The sequence below is a fragment of the Haemorhous mexicanus genome, chromosome 1, assembly GCF_027477595.1.
Source record: "Haemorhous mexicanus isolate bHaeMex1 chromosome 1, bHaeMex1.pri, whole genome shotgun sequence".
Taxonomy (NCBI): domain Eukaryota; kingdom Metazoa; phylum Chordata; class Aves; order Passeriformes; family Fringillidae; genus Haemorhous; species Haemorhous mexicanus.
Window position 1 is genome coordinate 138354674 of NC_082341.1, and position 23486 is coordinate 138378159.

Genomic DNA, 23486 nt, shown 5'->3' on the forward strand with positions numbered 1-23486 from the left:
CAAAGGGTAAAATATGCAAGTCATGAATTCAGAAGTCAGCTGAGAATTTTTCTATTTCCTTTGGAGGCATTTATATGGTTTTTGGCTATCTTCTACTAAATTATAATGTAGTATATTGCATAGTGAAAGCTAGAAATCTAGTGAGCTTGTTTATATCTGTAACTTACTCCATTGTCCCAGCAGCGAACAATGTGAAACAATATGGTAATATGAAATAATAGGAAATAAATGTCCAGGAAAAAGTACTGAAACAGTGTGGTGATGTTTTAAAATGTTGACTGTTTATAGAAATGTTGGAGCAGACATAATACTATCATTTTTCTTTATCAAGTGCATTGTGTTCTCCATAGTGTGCACAGTGTAGTGCAGATTTTGGACAAAGTTCTAATGAGAAAGAAGCTGGGGATTTATGTGCATTGTGTGCAGAAGGGCTAAATAATGAAAACAATTGATGTAGAACTCAATAAGAAAGCAGTATTCAGCATCTGAAAAATGAGCATTGTTTTACTGCAATCAGACCTTTTTCATTGTGAAATTCTGGAACAATTCCATTAAATACAGCATTAGCTGCTTACAGAAAGACCAAGAGTTTGCAAATTTTCATGTTAGGCTTTTGTAGCAATGCACATTCTGGCATAAAATACCTCATGTGACCCTAGTCACCAAAGGCAAATTGTTTCAAGCTACAAAAGTAATTACTCTTGACAGATGAAAACGATGTATTATAATTTTTACTGAATTTTATAAATTAAATTACTGTAATTTAATTTATTTAATTTAATTATTGTATTTCATAAATTAAGAAATGAGAATTTTGTATATGAAGAAACACATTTTTCCTCTCAATTCTAAAAAAAAATGTGTCCATGAATACCTTCAGTGTATTTAATGTAGTTTAATTAATGGGCATACTTCTGTTTCAATGATCCTCATTTCTGTAGTGTTAGCAGAAAGCAAAACAAAAAAATCCCTATCAACACTTACTTAGAAGGGCTATATCTATATAAAACAAAGCCAAGCATTTTCCTAAGCCAGAAGAAATAAAGGGCTCCATAAATACAACGTGAGAAATGCTGACCAAATTCTTTCTCACATCTGTATTTGGAATGCAATCTGACAAATTCTGGGTGATGTCAAACATGGACCAAGAACAGTATTTTGATATTAGTAAATATGTGTAATACTTGCTGAGGTACAATAAATGCTTTTATAATATTGACATTAACAATATCCAAATTGAGTAAAAAAGTATGTGTATATACTCCCAAGCATCATGGCTGTGATCACATTTATTTATTTATTCTTTTCTTTTATTTATACAGACTTATTTAATTTACATTAGCTTTGTATGAAATGGCCAAACTAGGTGAATTTTTATTGTAATTTCTTTCTTTTTTTCCAAGTTATCATTCTAGAATGTGATTTAACTCAAAAGCAAACAAGAACTGTAAAAAAACCCTGTAACTTTTAAAAAAAGTTGCTGGTGTAAAAAATTCAAGTTACTCTTGAAAACGAAATTCACAGTGTGCCAAAAAAAGATTCTACAAATCAACCTGATGGATCTAAACTCTGGGCATTCACCTTTGAGTAGGTATTTGCTCCTTTGTTCACAGAATCAGAGCCCATCTCTCATTACTTCTTCTCTTGAACAACATTGCTGTGTTTCAGAATCATATACGAATTAAAAAATGGAAGTAAGTAGATTGCATGGTCAGCTATACTTTGCTGCCTGAAATATTTTAATGTATCAATCTCTTTTTGCTTATTACCCCATGGTCTTTTTTCAGCATCTGCCTTTTTCACTGTAGGAAATGGATGGTATCTGGAGAAATGAGACATATTTATTCTTTTAATTCTTATTAAAAGACCCTGGGTTATTTTAATGGTCCAATCTTTTAATGGTCCTTTGCAGAACACTCATCACAGTAGTGTTTGAATGGCTTGCATTCATTCCTTTATCTCTATAAGTGGAAGAAAGCTTTATTATCTTGGTTTTATGGGCTGGAAATCAATGGATCACTGTCAGAACTAAGCTTAGCATTCAGATCCCTTGTCTTTTGAGTCCTTTGCTCATTACTCTTTTGTGAAGAACTGAAGATCCACATTTCAGCTAACTATTTTTATAATTATTAGATTTCAGTTGGGGTCGCTTGCCAAAATCTGGGTTCTGTTCAGGCACAAAGCATTTAAACAAAGCAAGAGATCAAATTTTTTCCTTCATTCAGTTTACTTTCCTCTAACTGCCAGGCTTGCTTCTTCAACTTTCTATGTGACTTTCTTCCTTCTTCCTTCTTCTGGGTCTTGTAAAATTTGCAAAAATCAAAATCTCTAAATTCTTCAATTGTGATGTGAATTTCACTCTCTTCTATTAGCATTTGTTCATTCCTGTGCATTGACTTCATAACCCTTTTTCTGTGTCCAAAGCTCTCCCAAATTTGCTCTTTTTATGATTAATCTACTCAAGCAGATTAAGTAACTAAGGCATTGTTCAAGGCCAGGGCTGGGAACAGGGCCTGAAGTCTCCAGTGTGGAATGTCTGCCTTTGTTACACAGTGTTTGAGGAAGAACAACCCACATGGTGCCTCCTTGTGCCCTCTGCCCGCGAGTTCTCCTGATGGCTGCCTTTAAACCAGGCAAAGAATTGCAGTCTTGACATCCACCATACCCCATTTGCTGGTTACACAACAGCTCTGGAGTGTTTGCTGCTGGAGTAGACAGCCTCCACAGAAGCTAAAAAGTGCATGAATCTTGCAGAGTCAACTATTTTATTATGCCTGTTTTAGATGGCATAGCTCCCATTCCTCAGTGCACCCAAGGTGTCAGGATGAGGTCAGTGGTCATGTGGTCTTCTGTTACACTCTGGGTTGGTAGCTCATAAGCTATGACTTACTCTGAGGTGTCACCTGCAATGCTTCCTGGTCATGTTCAGGGACACAAAGAATGAAGTATGAAAGCAGCAGCTGCCAGGGAGGAGACTATGGCATTGTACTGGCTCAGGAACTTTCCTCATGGTTTGATGTAGGTTGAGACAAGTAGCTGAGTAAAATTGTATTGAAAGTTGTCTTGCTCTCGGATTTCACTCACCATTTAATTTAACTCCCATGTCTGGTTACACAATGTTGATTGCTTGTGGAAATAACAAAGTAGAAAAGATTTGGAAAATAAGTATAAAAGATGTTATGGTTGCAAGGGACACTTAAAGTCTTTGAAGGATCCTACTGAACTTCTGTGCTCCCTAGGAACAGGCAATCTCCTACTAAGTTCTTGGGGTGGGCAGTAGCTGAAATTAAAGAAAAAGTGCAGTGAAGTTTTAGTTTCCCCCAACTGGAACACTTTTATACTTGGAAATGTATGAACTCGAGAAATAGGAGTTTTTTTATTGTAAAATTTTTTGCTTTTGACTTTACTTCAAGAAATAACAAATTCCTTATCATAGTCTCCTTATAAAAGAAAGGATATTGCAAAAACAAGCAAAGTAGAAAGTTACAAGAAACATCTTAATAACACAGTCATTTATGAAATTGAATGTTGGAACTAGAGAATATTCCCATCCAAATAATTCTATGATTCTATGAAATGTAGAAACCATTTTTTATGGCACAAGATCTCATTTGAAATCAACAATGAAGAAGAAAAGAAGCGGACTTTTAGCAGAGAAGCATTTAAAATCTGTAACTGTTTACATTGAGATGAGTAGTTTGCCAAAGTTGCTATTCCCAAAGCATATCATACTTTCCAGTTCTTTATCAGATTTGACAGAGAATGATCTAAAAAAAGAAAAAAAGGAAAAGCAGAACAGCAATGTCACCTTAAAAAGTCATTAACTGCTTGTGTTGTGTACAGTGTGTAGCTGTGAGCATAGCCAATTCTACATTTGCAAAATCCTGTAGTATCTATTTCAACAAATTAATCTGTACATTCACAAAAAGCTGTGGTATCTCCTTATTTCAACAAATTCAAGAAAGGGAATTACAAACCATAGTTCATTATAAAATGTAAAATAATAAATTTTAATGATGTCACTATTTGTACATTTTCATTATTACCAATCAAAATCTCATTTGAATCCAATTTTATTTTCTTTTGATAGATATGAATAGGCCAAATTTACTTGTGTGATAATAAGCAGCAACAGAAAAATGCTGACAGCTAAAATTACTTCTAATCACTATAAAATAAGTAAAATATTATCGCAGACTTTTTAAAAATGGCAGATTCAGGTAATACCATAGTCTAATCCTAATAAATTTATTATAGCTTATTCATGCTCTGTGTTTTTATAAAACCTTCACTCTGACAAGACTGCACTTCTTCCGGTACAGTGAAGATACTCTATGCAATTTTGACTTTGCTGAGCAGACAGAGGCAGAAGAATCTTTTGAGGAGGCTAAGAAAAATTTGCTGAGCAGTTTCCAAGGGTCTAATGGAGGCATTTCCAAGTGTTCACTGCCAGATTTAAATCAGGGGAATGATCCTTTTGTTGTTTACGATTCAGATAGAATTCAGATCAGGCCGTATCTGATAAGGTCATTGTGTTGACACCTGTGCCAGCTGTATCCCACATCTGTTTTTTTCACATCTAAGTGTTATATTAATTCATATTAAGAATGCATAATGAAAAGAGGCAGCCTTTTTAATTAAAAATAAAAAAAAAATACCCTGAACCAAAATCCTCCAGTCAATCAAAAATGTTTCCATGTAATTTTCATATTTCTTGCTATGTTTCTTCATTAAGGACTTTCAGCTTCATACTGCATAGAGATGAAAGAGTAGTTCATGAGTGAATAGCATAAGTCTTTGGACAAATTATGGAGATAACATGATGCTTTTTCTGTTAGTCTTCATTAGGCAGTAGCACGTTAGTTTGTTAGCAGTTTATCTGAAAGTGAAAGTGAACTGGACAGTCACCAGACAAATGTAAAACCTTGGTTTGAAGAGTTGTGTTAATCTGGATAAATTATATTGCCAAGTAAGGTGCGTACCTAAGGAAATGAGCAAATGAAGCAAGGGAGAGGATGGTTTGAAACTGGCTGTACTACAACTGTCTTTCTCAACTCTTTCTGAAGTCAGCTGAAGCCTTTTGAATTATATTGCTTTGTTGTCTTAAATACATTTGTAACTAGAATAAGTAACTGACCTCCCTTTAAGCAGCAGTCTCTGTGTTCACATCACAATTATGCACCTTCTATTTTGCAATGCAGCTCTTCTACCTGGAGAAGAGAAGGCTGGTCCAGCCTCTGCTACACAATGTGATTCCTTCTGAAAACCTCTGTGTGACCCAGACAAGTTACATTGTCTGAAGGACTGCTTTGAGCAATCAGAGCCTCCGTGGTGTAAGGCCTGGTGCAATTTATGAGGCAGAATTCCCTGATGGTTTTGCAAGCATTAAGTATTATGAAATAGTGTTTTTTGCTTCTCTTATCACAAATTTCCAGAAATTTAAACATGAACAAGTAGAGGATTTGAGGGAATTTTCCTTGAAAAGTAGTGGAAAATACTGACCTTTTACTTAAACTCGTTCTGGAAATATTTAGCCTCAGGAGATATATTTTTGGGTAATTGTGATCATAGAAAAACAAGAGACTGAGGTTAAATCCCTTATGTAACTTTTATTGCAGCTTCAGCTACCATGAAGGCTATAATTATGAGTGTAGTTCTTGTTGACTGTGGAAAGGTCCCTGAGCAATGAGCTTCTCTATGTATTCAGCCAAATGAAATAATTGCAGAGCTAACATCCCCTATTCTTCTGTGGACACTTCTTCCATTGTTCTATATTCTTCTGAAATAATGAAGACAGTGCAAATTACAATGAAAAAATATACCTTTTTTCATTAGGATTCTAAATTAATTTAAAATGCAAATTGCATCTGTATCTCTCTATGTATTACTTTAACAATCTTAACCTTAAATCTCCACAACATATTTTAAACCATATTGGTTTTCTTTGAAGTACATTCTTAGGGATTTTCTGTTTGAAGGAGGTTTCCATCTAGCTTGTATACATAGACATGAGCAATCTTGTATAAATGTTGGGAATATAATTTTTTTCTGTTTGTTTTAATAATATAATAAAATTTCCTGCATATTTTGTGAGTAGATTTGTGTAAATTCTTGCCATTTTCTATGAATAGGTATAATAGAGCAGGGAAAAGGCAGAACTAAAATCCTAGAAAATATTAAAAAAAAAAAATCAAGCCCCATATTTCTCATGTTTGGCACTGAAAATTGTTTGGAACATTTCAAAGTGTTTGATGGTACATCTGTATTTCAGCAGCTCATTTTAAGAGGTTAATTGTCACATCTTGTTCATTTCGTTATGCAGACAGTCCACAAAGAAAAATTCCTTGAATTTAACCCTGACTCCTGGAGAACATTCTCACAACACCAGAGCTCTCAGGAGACAAATAATTTTGCATTTAGATCTGCATTTAGATTGTGTTCAGAAACTAATGGAAGGGGTCATTAACTGAAGAAACAATGATATTAACTAGTTACACGGAAGTTACACCTTCCTTTCTGTGCACAGAAGATCCATTGTGGGGATGGGAGACTTTGCCATAGTATTGTGCAATATTATATGGAAATACATTTGTATAGGGACTAAATAAATGCTTCATGGCAAGATAAGTCTTGTACCACCCTTACCTTCTGAATATTTAATTTTTCAACCTGACCTTCCTCTTAACGTAATGTATATGTGAATTTTCCTACATGTATGTATAAACGTGTGTACATGAGAAAAATAACCTTCATTGTGCTTAAGTGTTTTAAAAAACAACCACCATCAGTGGTATTTTATTTTTGCACATCTGTTCTTCAAGCTGTAACCCAGGTGTAACAGATCATTGCTCTGAACTAATTTGATTATGCAGTATCACACTGTCAAGCCTATGCACAGAAGGTATGAAACTAAATAAGACAGTTGATTATGATTTTTACTTCTGGGATTCACTGGAGTTTCATTTTCAGATTTCTGTTCCTCTTTAAAGAGGTAATTAATTTCCTTCAAAGAAGATGGTTTGACAAAAATGACATGTAAGCAAGCTTAAAACAAAAGGCGTTTTGCATATACCAAATTACTTTCTTCATCATGACTGCTAAAGGGGAGATCAATAATTAATGATCCAATTACTAGTTTACAAAGGCTTTTATTGCAGTGTCAAGGTGATGAAAGAGGCTCTTGCACTCTTTTTTTGCTTTCACTACAGCTAACTGAATCAGCAAATGCACTGCATATTTCTAGATCATTTAAGGCACGTGTGCTGCCAGGGATAGATGATGCTTTGGACTTGCACCTGCTATTAAGCTCTTGTGTCTTAAAGCAAATAATTTTAAAAGTAAAGTGAATGTATGTTGTGTCTCCTGCAGTTTAGTTTTGAGAAGGTAGCAGGTTAAAAATTATACTTGTTTAGACAACCAGAAAGTTATTTGTTCTCTGCGTGTGAAATGTTAGATCAGGTTTAAAGTAAGAAACCTGCTATGACTTGTAAAGAAATGCTGCATTTCTTTGTTACACGCAGTTTAAAAGGTGACATTTGCCACAACAGTTTTATTTCCCTCTTGATTGTTAGGTAGAATTTTGAAATTTGCCCATGTCTTTCTGCATAATGTAAGCTGAGAGTTACAGACAAGAAAATAAATCAGTTTAACTTCTGAATGATGATTTACTATTGAAATACTAGTTCAAGTATGTAATTCAGAGGAATTTTTAAAGGTTATTTTTATTCCTATTCTGAAATGTGCATTTCCTCATCAGTTATCAAGACATTTAGAGTGAATTTAGAGTCTTCTCCTGTACCCACTGAGAGTTTCTAAGAAATTAGTGGTAATTTTATACTTAAAAACATGAACTGGACCTCTTTTGCATTACTCCTTCCCTTCGGCTGTCCTTGTAGGATAACAGCCATATCCAAGGGTAAAAGTAAAAATGTATTTTCATCCCAAACAAAATCAAAAAACTGAACAGAAAAAGGCAGCAAGCATCTGTAACTTAGATACGGTTTGATTATTTTATAAGACTGTTTCACCTCAAACATTTAATTTAAAATTATTGTTGTTGATGATGAATTTTTCTATTAGATAAAAATAATTATATACATTATTTTTATATTGTTTATCTCTTACTGAAAAATCACAAAATAAGTAATTCTTAATATCACTTTTTGGTAGCAAGATGTCAGTGATCTTGATGGGAAGGAGTGGAGAGAAAGGAAAAAGATCTGATCAATGAAACAGCTGGGTGATCCTCAGTCATGATATATGGGTGGCTGCTGAGCTGCTGATAGAAATTGATTCTAGATAATGATGTGCCTATGAAAGGAACCATCTCTATGCTAGCAATGTCTCCTTTCATTAGGATTAGCTCTACATGATATTGGGGATAAAAGATAGGAAACTGTTATGAATAAATATATTTATGTTTCTTTAAACCTAAGCTAAGAAGACTTTTCTTCCTGATATGTTCACTATTTCAGCTTTACTTATGGTTGATAGCTCTCTTGATGAAATTGGTACAGCTCTGTCATGAGTACAACTGGCATGTTAAGTCCATGTCCTTGTTTGCAAATTTCGCATTGTGCCTCATGAAGAATCCATTCCTTGCTGTCTTTCTTAGTCTCCTGTTGTCTTCATTTTGCAAATTTGAAGCTTACTTATTAATTAAGATATACTGATTCAGAGTAGCTTGGGGTTGTTTTCTGTAGTAATTAGTGTTGGCATCAAAGCAGTAAAGATTGAAAGTAAATAAGTACATAGTATAGGGGAGGTTTTTTTGTTTTTCTTTGTTGGTTTCTTTTTTCTTTTGTTAATAAGTATTAGAAGAAGCTATGCATATAGAAAACATTATTATAGGCTCCCTGTCAACATATGTCCATTACTAAAAGGAATGAAAATGCACCTGGTTATACACTGCCTCGCAAAGGTAGAGAGCTTATTTCTGTCCAAGTAGAAATAAGGTCATGTTTAGGATTCAGTTGATGTGAATTAAATCCTATGGCCCTGAGACTTGGAGATGCCAGACAGCCTTGTTGGAGCTACTCTGACAGTAATTTTGGCACAGGATGTAGAAAGAGTGTATATCTGCAGAAAGCTGAGTAGAGGGTAAGCCAGCACGAAGTGAATTGCATAAGCAAATATGTCTACTAATGCTAAATGGAGTTTTCCTGAAGCTACTTATTTCTTCAGTTTAACCAAGCCTTCTTCAGTGAGTGAATATAAAATGGTAATGAAAATTCTAATGGAAATAGGTACTGAGAGCACACAATACCCCAAACCTGTTTCCTAAACTTTGCAGCTGTTTGTCACAAATTTTCAGAGTGCTCCAATTATGAACTGTCTTCACTTCCAGGGGGCTATAAGGCTTGTTTCCAACTGGCTTGTCAGGTTTTACTGTTGCCTTCCTGTTGTCAGCAAAACAGTTGATTTTGCCTGGACTGGTTTCAGAGTCTGAGGACAGAATTTCTTGTGCCTGTGTGGTTTGGTTCCCAGTTGTGCAGCAGCTCCAACACATCACAGAACTGTTGCATGCTGTGCTTCCTTAGCAGCTGTCAAGATGGCTCATTTTTCTGAATCAGAGTTTCAGTGATTCAGGAAATACAAGTTTTTTCCTCACCTTCTAGACCCCAAATAATTCCTCTGTGTATTATATCTAAGAACTTGTTAACTTCAGTAGACTAGTCTGTGAAAAAGGTTGGGCTCTTTGGGAATACCAAAGTGGGCTATCTGGTTTTAGTTGATGAGAACATTTTCACAGTATTATACAGCATTAAGCTGCTGAAACAAGGGCCAGATATGAGATTCTTTAATAGGATAATTCTCCCCTGCATTGTTTGCTCTTTATATGCGTCCCTCATTCAGGTGTAGGCAAGCTGGTATTGCTGATAGTGGTTGCAGGCCTGAGATGGTGAAGAACTTTTGGTCAAGCTGTCAGTTGCAACCATAAGATGAAGGGATGCATGGTCATAACACACAATCAGGGAAGATGTGTGAGGTCAGCCCAGGAATCATATGTGGTCTTAGTGGATGTGGATAGGGAAGAAAAAGGAAAAAAAGATGTATTTTAAAAATAATATTAAAGAGTAATAAATTGCTTTTGATTACTTACTGCTGGGCATGATCCAGAAATACTGTCTTATTATAACTTTGCAATGTGTGTTTTCCTTTGCATTCTGCCAAAAGAACTTCCTTTTTTCAGTTACATAAATTTACTAATGGCAGAAGGAAGAGGGGAAAAAGTGAAAATGCTACAAGTAGGGTCAAAAGCATAAATTGAAATAAGCATCTTCCTAAGATAAAATCTTAAAGATAATCAGGCAAGAGAGAAACCCACAGGATATTATACCTAATTAGTTTTAGTTTTCCCTGATCTTATTAGAATAGCAGGGAATGTATAAAAAAGGTGTGCAAACCTGAAAAGTTTGAATCCTAATAAGGAAACAAACTGGCAATGGTAGGCTGGGAACCACAGTATAAAATGTCTGGCTGTCTCCCATAACTAAACTGTACCTGACCATTTTCTTGTTGATTAAGTTTGTGTACTGAATCATGTGATAGAGGTCATGGTGTGGCATATAGGGTCACACTTTAGATGTCATGTGAGAGGCATAATTTTAAGTGTATAAGGTCATCCAGCTTGTGTACTGAGCTGTGACCAGGTGTATTTGCCATGTTGATATGCTTTTTTTCAATTAATTCCAAGGAAAGACATTAATCAAAATATGTTTGATGAACAGACTGAGCATAATTTTGTTTTAGAAAATCTAATTTTGATGAAAGTATTCTCTGCAATTTAAATCCTTCCAGCAAACATAATTTAAAAATATACTTCCAGTAAATATTCTATTAATACTGATCCTAAGTCTCAGTTTCAGAAAGAGAACAAGAATGAAATAGACATGCTGAAACCCTTTTACCTTTACAGTAGGTAAGCCTTTACATCAAGAGTAATATCTTTTCTGTTAAGCAGTTCTTGTGGTAGTTGAAAGCAGGGCTACATAGTTTTTGAGGGTAAACCAGGGTCTTCAAGTAAAATCTTTTAGTAAGATTTTCCCCTGAACAGTATCCCTTAAAACTAAAATACAGAGAAATTCAGGACATTACTAAGTTCTCAGTGACTAGCCCATGAGATCTAGAGACATTTCTTTGGTAGCAGTATCTCTATTCAATAGTTGTATGGTGTCAGTGTCATCATTCTTGCCACATGGGTTTGCACTGTTACCTGCTCCCCCCTCCCTTATTCTTTTCTCTCACCTGCCTTGTGGAATGCAGCACTCTGCTATTCACTAATGAAGATTTATACATTTTCCTCCTAATTGCTGCATTTTTCTGTATTTCACATATTAAAAGTCAAAATATATTTCATACCCTTTACATAAAGAACAGCTTCTCTTATTTTACTTTGGTAGACCCAGATATTTCAGACATTTTCCTAGGCTGTTCCATGTTGAAAGTTGACAAATCCAGAGAAATAATAGTTTCCCAAGAAGAAATGTTGAATGCCTGCTGCAAGCCTTGCAGGAAGGTGCTTCTTTTTTGTAATCAGTGCTCAAACTTCGTCAGTGACTGTGTTGGAAAATATTTCTGTGCTTTACAGTCAGCTGTGTGACAGGCAGCTTTACGTTTGCTCCTGCACCAGAAGCTAGAATGTCCCTGAAATGTCCAGAGCTGACAAAGCAATTGTTTAAGCACTCATATAATCACCCCCAGGCAGTTCTAGCTGTGTAGCTCCTCTTTGGAGTCACCCACTGTGTGGCAGTCTGGATGGATAGTATTGCAAACATAGAAAGTAACCTGCTTAAATGGAAGTTCTTAATAGCTGTATTTCACTTTTTACTTAACTCCAGAGACATTCTGATACAGGGCTGCTTTGGGAGCTGTGCATTCAGGAGAAGGATATAGACACATGGGACGTGTTCAACTCACTGTATCTTATGCTGAAAATGAGCTTGGAGGGGGAAAATACTCACTTAATTGCAAGGTTAAATAATTTGCAGTTTTGAGTAATGACGTATATGTACCATTACTGGCTCAAGTAGTCAGAAGTGTGTGTTCAGTATACACCATGTAGTCAGGTAGTGTCCTCACCCTGAAGAATTTAAAGTCATGTGACCTCTCCTTTTTGGCAATGAGACTTGCATTTGAGGACAAGTTTTTGGTTTTTTTGGTTCAAAGCAAGATTGTGTTTTTATTTTACTAAGGGAAACGGTTTAGAGAGGTCTTGCTTTAGGTAGAAAGGGCCTGGGTTATGCTTATATCCTATGTGAAGATTTTGAGCACTTTAGAGCCTCCAAATAACTCTGTATGAGTAGAACAGCCAATTACATGGAGTGCTCTATGTCTAGCCTGTTTGGAAGATAAATGGTTCTGGACTTGACCATGAACTTAAACAGCATTCAAAAAAAGATTAGACATGCACCTTGTATGTTAGATACAAATTCCTTAATGCTTTATAAAAAATACTCAATTATCATATTTCTTGTGGGAAAGTCATTATAGTAAACAAAAAACAGAAACTGACCAAAATTCCTTCAAAATATACTCTAACATTCAAAGTTCCAATTGCTACAGGAAGGTCCCATTGCTGGGGGTTCCTGAATGTAGAAGAAAAAAATCTTTTCCTCTGCCTGTTTGGCTTTGTAAAGAGAAAATAAGAAAAGCACACTGAACACCAGTAAGGTCACAAAGGCTTCAGCTTAACCCTGTTTCCACAGAAGGGCAAGGTTACTGATGGTGTGGCTCTCCCAACCTGATTAGTCCATGGAAGCTTTCCATATGCACATGGAGCTCATTGACATTAATAAGAGCCGAACTCACAGATGTCCTTTCCTATATCCAGCTGCACTCCTGAACTCAAAAGGCATCTGAATATTGTTTTAATGGCATAAATTAGGACTGTATCTTCCTTAGTAATATATTAGGTCCCTTTTCCATGAATCATGATTTTTATATTATATCTTTTTTAATTTATCAACGAAGTGAATTTTTTTTCCTGTGTAATTTCTGCTGCATACCCTAAATGTATATATTCTCAATAATAAAGTATTTTCTGTAGTGGATGATTAATTTCTAAGAGAGCAGCAAGTGCATTTTCTGGTACTCAGAGTTACAACTATGGTGTCTGTGTTACAAAAGATCATGGTTTAACTTTTATTTCTTTACCTTTTTTTTGTTTATTTACTTTTTTTTTTCTTGTATGCAAAGACCTATTTGTTTGACATATATTTCTTTTAATTTTACAAGATTTCAAAAATTATTTACCTAGTCAAGATTTTAATATTTCTAGGATTCCATTGAAAAACTGATGTCCAGTGACTTTATCAAGCTATTAGTTTTATTTAAAAAGGTGTAGATATATATACTAAGCCATACATGTCTGTCATAGAAATGTAATACACTGCAGGGCTTCCAGAAAATCATCCTTTTATTAGCTTGCATAGTATTTATGCCTGTCATTTAGATCAATTAATACAGTATTAAGGGCAAAATCTATAAGATCTACAGTGGCTTTACAGCTTCTAGCTTACATGATAATTTTTGGAAACATGTAACTGCATATTTTACACAGATAAAACCAAAACAGTGTTTGGATGGAGTTTTTGCTTATTTTAATTTTTCATTTTATAAATGCCAATTATTTAGTATTTACTATGAGACACATCTCCAATAAAAGAAAACCGTCTACATCTTGTTTAAAAAGAAGGGAAAATGACCGAGCAAGATGAGGAAGTGCTTTTATCAGGTAACAGGCTGAATTTTGCAAGTGTTCCTCTGTGCAGCTTTAGTTCCAGGGCTTATCATTTGATGAAGAGTAACTATTTTTGCAAAAATGACTGAATCTAATCTTGGACACATCCTGTTTGTGGATGCACTGTACTGTAATAAATGGGTAAGAGGACTTGGAGTAAGCAGAAACCAGCTATACCAGCAGATGAGCCTGGAAGCAATGCTTGAGGGCCCTAGGGAATTTGTAAAACAGGCAATATGTAGGCTGGAACTCTTGCTATCCTCTGGATATCTCTAAATGTATATTTATGAGTAAGGGCTAGATCTTCATCAGCTCACTGATGATTTCACACGGTACTCCTTGAAGCAATGTCTGGAGGCAAAAGTGGCACTGGAAATTCCATTGCAGAACTAGCTTTAGCAAAATGTTACTGGCTTTCAAAAGAGTATTTCTTTCTCCATTGGCAGGATAGCCTCACTTTTATCTGTAATACAGGCAAGATGTTAACATTCATGGCAAAGCAGTTTTGGTAACAATTTCCCATTTTTAAACGTGATCTTCCTTTCAAGAGTCAAGAAATGTAGTTAATAGATTTACAGCCTATTTATTATTTAGAAAATATGAATTAATTGATGCCTCAAAATAATTTTATGAAGTTACTTTATCACTGTTTTTAAGAAAGAAAGGGCTATTTAATACGCTACAAGATTTCTGCAATGTGTAAGGGACTAAGTTCAAAGTATCTTTTTGAAATCAAAGCCTTTGTATTTTGAATATTTCCTTCTTTAAAATGAAAATGAGACTTGATTTTTTTTTCCATACAGCATATGAAAGTCTCTATTTTAGGGGGAAACAAGTGAAAAATTTGTATTTCTCATTGTACATATACAATATACTAAGTGGGACCTGATGATCTCAAAGGGCTTTTCCAACCTAGTTAATTCTGTGACACCTCTCCAAGGAGAATGTTTTACTTTACTAAAGCCTCTTTTGGTTTTTTGTATTTTTATGGGGCTGTATCTTCACATCCTTTCTGTAAAGTTTTCTAGACAAGTGTTAAGACAGTGCTAAGACTTGTTAGTTGCATTTCACCACTCTACTGATATAGTTCCAGAGGAATAGCCTGAGCAATGCTGAAGCAGGATCTGAAGTAACAGAAATAGAAAAATGCTTTTTGAGGTCTGTATTAAGGAACTCTGAACTACTTTACTTTAGTTTGGTCAAATTTGATAGAAAATGAAACATTTGTTTCCTGCACATGGCAATATAAAAATATTATGCAGCATTCAGTAACAAAATGTTTTTCATGTAACATGCAGTAACAATGGTGAGGGAAAAAAAAAGACAGAAAAATAATAGTGCAGAATGTGTGGGCATAATTTACAGTTTAAAGTACCTACATAAAAGAGAATGTTTTATTAAAATACATGGGTCATTCCCTAATTCTTTGGACAGCAGCATTAATTTAGATCTCTTCTTAAACTGTTTTTCAAACCTTTCTTTCTACCGTGTCTGCCACGGAGGTTAAATTCTGACTCTATGAAATATTTATGTTTTGCCAAAACCCTAAACACTCCAGTTTGTGGAGTACCTGCACTTACTAGAATTCATCCTTATATTTGGCCAGTAGACAAAGCAAAGTTAATATGCTTTTTTTCTCAATATAGTTTCAAGATTTTTTTTTCATTTAACCTTCCTTAACATCATCTACTGCAAAGTGAATACACTGTGCCATTGTTTTAAGTTTTTTATTGATGTAATTAGAATAATTTGTGTTAGAAAAGTAAAGAAATAAGTTCCTTAAGACATTCTGTGTTCAAATGCTTTCCCTTCTGGATATTCTATTAGAAATACAATTTCCCTTTCCATTTAATTTGCTGTAAATAATTTTATAGGGACAGTTAATACATTTGGTGCAAAGATGCTTTGCTCTGTACATGGTTTTATGCACACATCAACATACACAAATGTATCTCCTTCCTCACTGTTTTTCATATTCCATGTACTCTGTTGTTGAAAGTTTAACTCTTTCTTGGAAGCCCTTTGCAAGTCCTCCTGGCAGAGGTTATGAACCAGATAGGATAATCAGAAGTCTTGACAATTTTACTGTATCTTTGTTTGTCCTTTCTTTCACCTTTCCTTTACTGCACTATCTTGTCTGTCTGATTCTCGCAGGAGACATGGATTACAACTGGTTGGACCATACGTCTTGGCATAGCAGTGAGGCATCCCCAATGTCTTTGGTGAGACATGTGGAGCCTTACCATTTAGTTTCCTTTATCATTTTACATTTCCTTGGTTTTATTTACACCTTTGCATGTTTCTTTTTTTGTATCCTTTTTTTATCCCACACCTATAGGGGACAGTCAAAGGGGAAAAAGAAAAACTAGTGAGCAGGCAGTTTTGTCGGATTCTAACACCTTATCCGAGAGGCAAAAGAAAATGGTGTGCTTTGGTGGCCACTCCTTGGAAGAGGACTTGGAATGGTCTGAGCCTCAGATAAAAGACTCTGGGGTAGATACGTGTAGTAGCACAACTCTAAACGAGGAACATAGCCATAGTGAGAAGGTACTGAGATTATGGAGCCTGCATTTTAACCTGCTCATTTGGTCTTTGTTTGCTCTTTGTCACTCATTAAAATAGTGCATAAAATAAAAGATAGGTTGTTTCTAGAGACAATATAGCATTTCTTAAGGTGCAGAAAAGAAAAACAAATGAAAAGTCTTTGCATGCTTGCAGCTTTTACTGTTTGGCAGCCCAAGAAAAAAACATTGAGAGGCATAAAGGAATGTTGTTCTTATGGTTGCAAATTAGCATATCTTGATATTACCTTAAAGAACAAAGTAATTAACAATAAGGATTCTACCAATTGGCTTATTTGATTTACTATTTCCAAACTCCTGGGGCTGAAATTAAATTAATAGTTTAAAACCCAGGTGAAAAAGGGAGAAAATTGGGTCTCTCTGCACCAAAAAGTTGTTTTTCTTTTTTCCCTTTCACTGTCATGGTTGTTCATTTGTTTTGTTGCCATGTAATTTTTGTGCAGTACTGTGCAGAATTAAAGGCTTTGCCATCTGCTTTGGTATTTTTTATTTTTGCTTTCTGTTTGGTGGAGATTATGATAAATCTTTTTAGAGTTATTAGTTGTAATGGGAGCAGCTTTATCTGTGCCTGCTAATTTTGCATGAAATAGAGCATGAAATAATATTTTTCTGTGAGAAAGTACTATGATTACACAAAAGAAAATCTTAACAATTAATTAATTAGGCCAACAGACAAGTATAACTGTGCCCATGTATAGTAGTGGAATATTAATGCTCACTGTCAGTGCTTTGTGTGTGAATTAATTATTCCAAGAAAGAAACAGAATGTTAAAACGAATTAATGAATATACATTTTAATAGTATTATTTAATTTGAATCTACTATTACTGAGAGAAAGTAAAACACTAAAAATATTTGTTGGTTTTGGATAAAAATTGAAATGTTTGAAGTAGTGGAAAAATAAGATATTTCTTGTATCAAACTTTCAGTTTGAGTTAAACTTCTTTTCCAGTATTATTCTTATGCTAGACTTTAGCAATGTTTTTCTCAGTACTCAGGTGTAAATTTCATTGTGTGTAGATAACTGTGTGTAGTTGTCTATGTCTGTCAAATCAAGATTGAAAGATCATTCTAGATGTTTACAAATTGGATTTAGTAAAATAGATAATGGTATTAAATATTAGACATCCATTTTGATGAATGATATGTCCAAATAAATATTTTCCAGCACAGTTTTCTGTCATTTTTATATTAAATTTTAGTGTAATCATAATACATTCATAGCATTTTTAAAATATATCAGCAAATGAAAAGTATTACTGAAATATTTTTCATTAAAATGCTCTTCACTGTATTTTCCATTAACACCATCTGATAGCATCCAGTAACTTGGCAACCATCCAAAGATGGAGATCGTCTCATTGGTCGGATTTTGTTAAATAAGCGACTAAAAGATGGAAGTGTGCCTAGAGATTCAGGAGCAATGCTTGGATTGAAGGTTGGTGGTGAATAATTTTGAAAGTAACAACTCTCTCAGTTAAACTAGTTTCTTTTATGATTATTCTCATCCTATATAGTGCATGCATACCAGTATTGATAATGCCTTATCATCCTCAAAATTACAATGTAGACATTTTATAGTCATTTACCTAGAGTAATTTTTCAGGGTCCTTGGCAGAAATAAAAAACTGTGTTTTGCTGAAAGACTAGACATGCTTTCAGAAGTTTTCTGAGCATGTCTTCTTAGCAAAGTATGAACTGCACCCTTGCTAGGCAAGCCATGTCCTGTCTGTGTTCTTCAGTATGGAGCACTGCACCTAAGTCTATTTCCCGAGAAAGAGAAGAAAAATGAAAAATAAATTATCTCTCTTGAAGACATAATCTGTGAATTAATGACATTTTGATCCAAGTCAGAGAAAGCCAATGGAACTTCCACTTTTTGAATTTTTCTCTCCTCTAATTGTTTGATTTGCCACATTTTAAAAACACAAAATGGAAAGTAGTTTAATATTACTAGGTTTTATCACAAAATAATGTACTCTTTTTTAATGTAGTAACATCTTTTTCATGATGCAGTGCTCTTTAAACACATTATTAATTATTTCTAGCTCATATATTGATCTCAATTTTGTGTGATATTATTATTTGCAGTTCCAGAAATACTAGTACAAGAATGAGAACAAACTATAAACAGAGAAAGAAGCAATGTTGTGTTTATTTTGATTCCCTATCCTTGCTGTAAGAAATGATGAAGGACTTTAAATTTTCTGTTCTCTATTTAGCATGACTCTTACTTCACCTCAGGTATACAGATTAGGTTATTGTCACAGCCTATAAGTATGGATTAAATCAGTGTAGTTATGTATTACATATACTAACATGTTTGGAAAGATTTTCAATTTTTTATTTAATTGATAAATAATTTTATTTGAAATCAGTGGAGGAGCCAGTTGAACATCAAGTTTTATATATTTATTTTTATCTTATTGTCAGAAAATTCAAGACATTAACAGGACCTTAAGAAGCACTTTTTGTTTAAACATCTACATTAAAATTTCTAAAGTCTTGTATTATGAAGGTGAACTCTTCAGTGAGATTAATCAATAGTTCAGATTCAAGAATAATTACTTTTTAATTTCAAAAGACATCTGGAAAGAGTGATTTCCAACACTGACCTGAATTTTCAAGTATTTACATATTGAAAGTAAACTAAACTGGATTTAGTATTACAAATTTTAAATCCCAGTATGAAGGCTGTTAAGAAACCTTAAGAATTTGAAGGTTATTCAGTTATGACTGGTTCTGACATGTAAATCTGATTCTAAGATAAATATTAAGGTCAAACCTGTTGAAATTCCCTGCAGAGAAATTTTCAGTGTGACAAGTGTTTTCATCTGACTTGCCAAGCCAAAGGGAATTTCATTGCTTAGTGTGAACATCCTGAATTCTGTTACATTATTATATCTTTTTCCAGTTAAAAAAAATTGTAATGGGAGCAATCAAATGATCAATAACTTACCTTGTTTCGGGCAGTAATTTATAGTATAATGAGAAACTATGCATGTATTTTATAGATTTTAAAAGCTTTAGGATTCTCTATTTTCACTGTTTTTCAATTGTACAAATAGTCAGAATAGCTACAAAAATAACCTGCATAGCCAGACTTCTGTGGTGTTTTTTTCAAGTGTATGTGTGTTACCTGGACTACATAAAACCCAAGGAAAAAGCTAATTTCTTCTTTCTATTGCCAGAACATTTGAATAATTTAAAATAATTTTCATACTGTGAAAATACTTCCTATTTGAAACAGGTAGTAGGAGGAAAGATGACTGAATCAGGTCGACTCTGCGCATTTATCACCAAAGTTAAAAAAGGAAGCTTAGCTGATACAGTGGGGCATCTTAGACCAGGTATGTATCTACTATGGAGCTATACTGCTGAGTCTCTTCTCTGAAGGTGATAACAAATCAGCAGGTTTAATTACGTGTGAAATTATATTGAATAGATGTGATGAAATACTGCAGAATTCAACCTGACACTGTTACTAGATGGTTGCTTTTATAAAATACATATTCTCATGTTGTTCAAAAACTATTTTAACATTTTTGCTCATTTTTATATTCAAAGTAATATTCCGTTGATGTCCTCCCCAGTCATTTTGTGGTGTATATTTTGTTTTGAGCAAACCAAGCTGGGACAAAGGTATGAGCAGAACCACGTTGCCTAGGAAGCTGCTTCTGTTCCAACATGCAAACCATAGATTGCTACACTGGAGCATGTTCAAGAAATATTAACTATTAAGATAAGAACTATCTGAACCAAGCTGATGAGATATGATGTTTTAGTTATGAATTTTCTAAAGAGCATGTTGGGATTTCTGTAAGCCACAGCTGCCAAAGCTAGTAACAGCACCATCTAACTCAGCAGGGGTCCTCCTGATTATATTATTGTTTCACAGAACTTTACATGTTTGAAGCTGAGCTGCAGAAAAACTTTAGCACTCTGGTTTTTCCTGCATGGAGGCCTCCAAACTTGTTCTATAACACAGATTTACAACACAAAAAACTGACAGTGGAATGGCTTAAATTGTTATTTTAAGTGCTGCCCCCAGCAAACTTCCTAAGCAGGGTGTTATTACTTACAGGTGATGAAGTATTAGAATGGAATGGAAGGATACTACAAGGAGCCACCTTTGAGGAGGTGTATAATATCATTTTAGAATCCAAACCTGAGCCGCAAGTAGAGCTTGTAGTTTCAAGACCAATAGGGTAAGTATTTTCATGTATTTTTTTATATTAAATATTATAAAATTGTTCACTTTTAGGATGGAGTATATCAAACATTCATTAACATTGTAAACAGAAAAATCTTATGCAAAATTCTGTAAACCAAAAGTGTGGCTAGAATGATAGATCACGCCAGTGAGTAAAAAGAGCTGGTGTAAAATCCTGTGTTCTCAGAGTCTCAGGCATCATCTGCTATTATGGTTAAAAATAGGTTCCCTTCTTGGCTTTTCAGTTGGTGAGCCAGCCTATATTAGCTCTTAAACTGTGTTTATATTCGTTGTTGTAATTCTTGACTGTTGATTTTTATTTCTCCATTCCTATTTTTTATAATACATACATAAATTATGAGATCATATTTGGTCTATGAAGTGATGATGAACACCATTTATTGAGAATCTGCAATGTAGAATTTTGTGTGAAATATAGTATGCTAATGAAAAAAATCAATATGCTTTGGAAAGTCTCAAATCCACATTCACATCACTTTCATCTATGGAACTATTAAATTATTGCTTGTTATGCAATACAGAACACTCCTTAATGAATAGTTAGAATTGCATGGGACCTTTTCTCTGGTGCTGTATGTTGCCCATTTTTATTAACCTTCAAACCTACCTCTCAATATCTGAACTTAATTTTTTCTTGCATAGCAATATTTGCTTTGTTGTATTGGACTGTGAGTACTTCCTCTTCTTCAACTGTTCTTTTACTTCCAAGTTCCTACACCCTAAAGGCATATGCATCACATTTTTAATTCTCCATTGGAATGTGACCATATCTGGACACATCAGGGTGGTGAAGATGGGAATGATTATCCCTGGTTTTGAAGATATTTACAGCTATTAAGGATTTTCTTTTTTTCCCCCAGAATTTTTTGTGATACACAGTACACAACTGGACAGGGTGATAGGTAATATCATTTAGATTCCCTTTTCCATTTTAGGTTGGACCAGATGATTTTTTAAGACTAAAAACTTCCAACCTAAACTGTTCAACCTAATCACTTCCAACCTAAACTGTTTTAGAACTCTATAATTATATTTTAATATATGTATCCCTTTATTTTGTATAAGATGCACATTAACTTAATACAGGCAAATGTGACTAAAAATTAGGAAGTAATAAAAAAAATCTAGAACAATATAATCTGAGAATGGCATTTCAGTGAGGATGACCATTACAGTTTCAGCTATAATAGGAAATTACTGTGTTGGACACATCAGGAACTTAAGGTGTAGGAACTTAATTTGGTATGACAATTTTAAACAAACTTGATAATAACAAAAAGCCAGCTTTATCTTGTCAGTGAGATGAGGGGTTATGTCCTGCATGCATATGGAATTGCAGCCCCTTTAGGGTAATGACTGTATCATCTGTCACCTCTTTGCACAACTTGGGAGGTGTGAGGATAACAGTAATGCTAAGGGACAGACTACATTGCTTGTCTCAGAAAAGGAGGTCTCAAATTAATTTCATGCACAAATCTTTCAGTGTCTCTCAAAAAGAAGTTTATAGCAAACGTTTCAAGGAACAAGTCACATCTTGAAAAAAACATTTTTAAAAATCTTTCTGCATTCTTTCCATTGTGTAAAATCTTCTGTATTATTACATGTGCTTTTATATTTGCTGTCTCTTGTTCAACTACTTTATCACCATGCCCTCCATTATGTTGCTGTCACTTGAGCAGCTCATCTATAATTCCTTAAACCAGATGGTGTGGGCTCTCAAGATGCCTTTTTCTGCATAACCACTTGCCTCATAGTCTGAAGAACCGAGCTAGATCAGTGATAAAAGAGTTGTTCAGTGTATTTGATTCCCAGTGTCAGTTTGCAGTAGATATAAAAGAGTCCCAGTGATGAATACTTCCTACAAACTGGTAGGTTTTAGATTTTGGTAAGGTGTGTGTAACTCTTTGGAGTTTGATATTAATAGCATAATGTCAGAAATGTTTTTCATGAGTCTAGAGCTGGTGAACTAGAAAGACTATTACTTTTTTCAGTTTAGAAGATTTCAGTTCATAATCAAATACACAACAAAAATAATAGGTGATGTTTGTCCAAGGAATCATATCTTCATAGGGTTGTGTTCTGCTCTGGGAAATAAAGTTTCAGTGCATGTACAATATTTAAAAGTTCTTATTTCCTAGATATCAGAAGTGATATTTATTTTATTAGAATTATTGATGCCCAGTTGAAGGGTTTTGCTTTTGGATTTGGATAAATCCTATTATTTATATGGCAAATTTCTTGATGGATTCATGGCAGCACTTTAAGTAGGGCAATAAATCTTCAGTTACCAGCAATTAACTTAGCTGAGAACCTGTTCACATCCTGATATTCTGAGAACAAAGCCAAATTCCTGTAAACACAGTTATTCATTTTTCTCTTTATTATGGGCTGAGTGCTATGAAAACTGAAGATGACAAGCTAAGCTGACAAGGCAGATAAAAATTGAAAGCCATTCTGAAAAAATCCTAACAAAACAAAACATGTCATTTTCTCATGCAATTTATCACTTTTTTTAATCTTAAAATAAAAATTGATGGCCAAATTGCTAATCAATGTGATCTGCCTGTCCCTTTATACACAGGAACTTACCTATTTTCTGCCTTCTTATTCTCAGAAACAGATAACTTCAAATGCATGGCTTCTTCATGGTTTCTTCAGTTTTGAATTTGGAAGAAATAATGCACTTTGTTTTATTAATTACTCTATACAACCTGTTTGCAGTGGAACATAACTTACTATACAAAGAGTCTTTTTGAAAGTAATTTTACTTCTCCTCCATCTGTTTATCTCTGTGAGAGTTCCTTGTAAGAAAAGCCATTCACACTACCATGAAATATGGGGATGTGTATGCTTTAGGAGTGTGAATGATGATGTTCAAAGCTCTCAAGTTTATTTTTTCAGCTATCTATCGAAAACTCCTATTCACTCT

The 23486-nt window shown here is 34.3% G+C and overlaps 1 protein-coding gene across 1 annotated transcript in view; it reads left to right on the forward strand.

The window, feature by feature from the left end:
- Nucleotides 1-23486, forward strand: part of RIMS2 (regulating synaptic membrane exocytosis 2) — a 446152-nt gene that overhangs the window by 214658 nt on the left and 208008 nt on the right. The window contains exons 7-10 of the mRNA XM_059865145.1: nucleotides 15896-15963; nucleotides 17642-17761; nucleotides 19574-19673; nucleotides 20408-20531. Of these exons, the coding sequence (XP_059721128.1) occupies nucleotides 15896-15963; nucleotides 17642-17761; nucleotides 19574-19673; nucleotides 20408-20531 (412 nt within the window). The remainder of the gene's footprint in view (nucleotides 1-15895; nucleotides 15964-17641; nucleotides 17762-19573; nucleotides 19674-20407; nucleotides 20532-23486) is intronic.